This window comes from Borostomias antarcticus (assembly GCF_949987555.1).
Source record: "Borostomias antarcticus genome assembly, chromosome: 20".
Taxonomy (NCBI): domain Eukaryota; kingdom Metazoa; phylum Chordata; class Actinopteri; order Stomiiformes; family Stomiidae; genus Borostomias; species Borostomias antarcticus.
Genome location: NC_140253.1, coordinates 9,561,748 through 9,565,876, shown reverse-complemented (window position 1 = coordinate 9,565,876; position 4,129 = coordinate 9,561,748). Strand labels below are relative to the sequence as shown.

At 42.2% G+C, this 4,129-nt stretch overlaps 1 protein-coding gene across 1 annotated transcript; it reads left to right on the top strand.

Annotated features, from left to right (window-relative positions):
- Positions 1-529: 529 nt before the first annotated feature.
- On the top strand, positions 530-3,907 carry LOC311322565 (nucleotide-binding oligomerization domain-containing protein 1-like; the record flags this gene model as incomplete). The annotated part of the gene is made up of 3 exons (XM_084454652.1): positions 530-897; positions 1,424-2,827; positions 3,646-3,907. The coding sequence occupies 3 exons, from the start codon at positions 530-532 to the stop codon at positions 3,905-3,907; spliced, it is 2,034 nt and encodes a 677-aa protein (XP_084310778.1).
- Between the last annotated feature and the right edge of the window lie 222 nt (positions 3,908-4,129).

Below are 4,129 nucleotides of genomic sequence, written 5' to 3'. Positions count from 1 at the left end.
TAACTTGAATGGGTCTTTGGCATAAGCAACGGCTAAAAGTGGAAAACCCTCTTTACCGCAATTACCCAAGTGAACGCGCAGAAGCACAATTGTGGCTTGACTGATTTCCGAAGTGGATGCTGGCTTGAACGCAGTACCAAGGAACGGGGTAATTTCAAATGCGGAAGTTTGTCACTATAGTGAAAGTAACATGCCTACATCGGAGACGTGACTTGTTCCTAACAATCTGAAAAAAATGAAAACAAAACTTATAACGAAGCCAGCTACCCATTTGAGGGTGCTAGAGACACGGGGTTCGGACTGGGGCGTGTGGGGGAAGAGCACGGAGTGCACCACACTGACCCACCCCCCCCTGGCTGTGTGTGTAGGCCTAGTTCAGTCCTGACTCCACCACACCCACAGATAAACAAACATACTGTCACGCCCATGCATACTTCACTTCAAAACTAAATGTGTGCATGTGTGTGATAATATTTTACTTTTTCTTTGCAGAGATTCACTGTCACTGTGCAGAAGAGTAAGATGTAACATGGCTTGCACAAAACAATCAGCTAAAGAGTACATACAAAATGCCAGAACCCACCTAGTGGGACGACTCAAGAATCTCTCTGTCATTGTGGAAAACCTGTATCAGCAAAGGGTTCTCAATGAAGAGCAGGTCAGTAAGATTCTGGCAGAATGTGATGACTTTGACAAAACCAGAAACATACTGGACTTGGTCATCTGCAAGGGGGAAGCTGCATGCTATGAGCTTCTGAAGATTATTGACGTCACAAGGAAGAGGACCTTAGAGAGACCAATTGAGGGGACAGGCAGTGTGCAGTTTGACTTGCACTACTGGATCAGCTGCTTCTCATTCAAAGAAACAGACCCTCAGACCAAATATTCACTTGGCAAGTAATCCTGTTGGCTAATAGTGTTTGATAAGGGCAAAATAGACATGCTTACTGCATGCGATATGTTTGTGATATGTTTGTTCAACATGTGCATGTTTTCCATATTTTGAATAATCTTAACCACATAATTGATAGTAGTAGAAGATAATTAATTTATCAATATATAGGGCACTGATATGATACTGTATACTTTAATTATTATAAATGTATACGATTTATGTAATATATTGTTTTATGATTTCATTCATGAAAATTGTAGGCCAAAAACCCTGTCACAGATATCAGGCGCAGTTGATATCAAAAGCTCAGAGGATCACAGAGGAAGCAAGGAAAGCAGTTGGTCGCATGCTACCAAATGGAAACGGTGCAGCTGTGTCCTACACTCCTCTTGTATTAGACACACATGAGAATTCAACTCTCTCGACAATTAAGACGAAGAACAAAAAATGCAAAAAAACTCGTCCCAAAAAGATGAAGACCTACATCCCTGTCAACAAACAGGAAACATCACCGAATGCTCTGCTAAGGAGTCATGAGAAGAAAATCCTCCTGGTTGGAAAACCTGGGATTGGAAAGACAACTGTCACCCATCAAATGTTGAACCTCTGGGCTGAGAAAGATACAGAAGAACTGGATTACATGTTTTACTTTGACATGAGAGATGCATCACGCATGACAAATCTAGTGAATTTGGAAGGTCTTCTCTTTAAGTACTGTGAGCCAACAGAAGATAAAGAAGCAGTGTTACAAGACATCAGAAATAACTCTGAGAGCGTGACCATCATTTTTGATGGGATGGCAGACATCTCCTTTCACTCAGAGGTAAAGGATCTTGTGGAGAATGACCTCCCTGAGGCCAAGATTGTGATCACATGCAGACCAGAATTTGAATCAGAAGACTTCTTGTCAGATTGGGCTACGCTGAGAGTGGAGGTGAACGGCTTCAGTGACAAGTTAATCCGGGAGTACTTAACGAAGACCCTGAGTGCTGAGCCAGACTCCCTGAGCAGTGTTTTAACCAACGTGGAGCTGTTCAGTCTCTGCCATGTCCCAATGTATGCATTGATGGTGGTTGCTTGCATTACTTTTCATCCTTCAACGAAGACTGAACATCCATGCGCAATAACGGAAATGTATGTCCACATCCTTCGCAACTGCATTCAAAAGCACACTGACAAACCAAGAGGATACAACCGCCAACTTAATAACTGCATTAGTGAGAACAGTGAGAATATACTGTCTTTGGCAGACATTGCTTTTCAAGCCACAGAGAACAAAATTGTGAACTTGAAAGCAATAAGTTGTAAAGAGAGTGTTCAGTTTGCTTTTTTGAGGACTGTTACAGAGAAGGTCTCTCTTACTGAATGGGAAGACCACTCTGCCTTTCTTCACTACACAATGCAGGAGTTCTTTGCAGCTCTGTATCTTTTGCAGAACCCAGACAGAATCTCACAAGTCCTACAGGACTGCCTGATTGATGAAAAGAAACACATGAAACACATTGTTCCTTTCTTGTGTGGACTTTTGAATGCAAAGAATTCAAATTCAGTTAAATGTCTGATTCCAGTTCAGAAGATCATGACGACAGCAGGTTGGTTCTTCAAGGAAATGGTGAACACATTCCTTCCTCCCGAAACAAACCAAGATGATGACAACTGTGAAGACCTGCAACCTCAGATAGATCTACAGTTTCTGTGCCAGTGCCTGTATGAATCCCAGTCCACTGAGGCCTGTCTGCTGCTCCTGGAAAAACTGGACTATCGACTTGACCTGAGCGGAGAGCATCTAGATACTCACTATTGTTGTGCCGTGTCCTACGTGATCAATCAGTCCAGAGAAAGAAAAGTAAGTCTGGACCTGGAGGACTGCTCTGTGTCAGACCAAGGCCTGGGGCTGCTGCTTGGCTGTCTGAAGAATGTCCAACCTCTTGGGTGAGTCTCTGTGAAACTAAAAAATCAAAGAGAAAAACAATTTACCTATCCATTAATTTATTTGATCGGAAAATGCATTTTCTTCCCAGGCTTGATTAGATTTCCATTTGCTACAGTATATAATATACTGTACAGTTTAATGTATGTCAGATCATTGTGCATAGCTGAAGAGTTATCAGAAGAAAGAAATGTGACTAAAATAATTCTTCGCATCTTTAAACATTGAATATTCTTAGCTCTGTCCAAATGATTTATAACATTAAAATCCTTCTCTGGTTATAGAGCTGACCCCTCAATGCTATGTCAACTCTGGACGACTTCACTGCTCTGTGAGGGAGGGATGGACTTCATCTGCTTACTCGGTCACTGTAGAAATGAGTTGCACCTTCCAGCCTTGGGTAAAGGAAGCGTGTTTGAGAGAGCAGGAGAAGTTATGAAGCAGCTTCCAGAGAGGGTGAACCTCTGTCTACACTGGGACCACAGAACTCCTCTGAGTCAGGATGTCAGCCGGACCATTTTAGAGTGTCTACCTCATATCAATACTCTCAGGTATTTCCACAGGCACTTCATTAAGGTAATTCATTTGAAGTTCAGTCCAACAACTTTTTAATGATATCTATTTAACAGCATGATGTCTTCCCTGCTTACCTTGTGTTTATTCTCAGATTTCCAACATCTCAATCACCTACATATGAGGGAAAAAAACAGAGGGACCTCCTATTACATTTGTGTCTACAGGTAGAGCCATATCAGAGAGAAAGGTTTCTGAGTGCTGTAAACACACTGCTGTCACTGTTCTGTGTTGATCACACTGAGAGATATGATGTCCTGCTGGACTTGTACTCACGTGTGAGGGGCAATACTAGCCAAAGGAGTGTCCTTCTAGCATTGAAGCCATTTTACCAGCCAGCTCCTGCAGTCTGGTTCATAGACCTCTCAGAGAGAAAGGTCTCCCTCCTCCTAGAAGTGCTGAAACTCCAACCAGAGAAGAAACTACTAGAACTGAGGGGCTGGTCAGATGAAGAGAGTGAAGTGAGGAGTTTCCTTCAGTGTCTGCCCTACATCTCACAGCTCAGGTGAGATGATACCATGTTTCCTTGTTAAGATTTTAGTGTTTTGTTGAGAATGTCTATTGGTGATTCTCCTTTTTTGTCTCAGACTGTACAGGTATGCCGTATTAGAAAGATGCAGTGTAGTAATTTGAGCTTTAGCTAATAATTGTGGTGATGAGATGGTGAAGTTCAGCACCTGCATTATTTATATCATGATTAACTGTTTCTGCAGATTCTCACCACTGCAGAA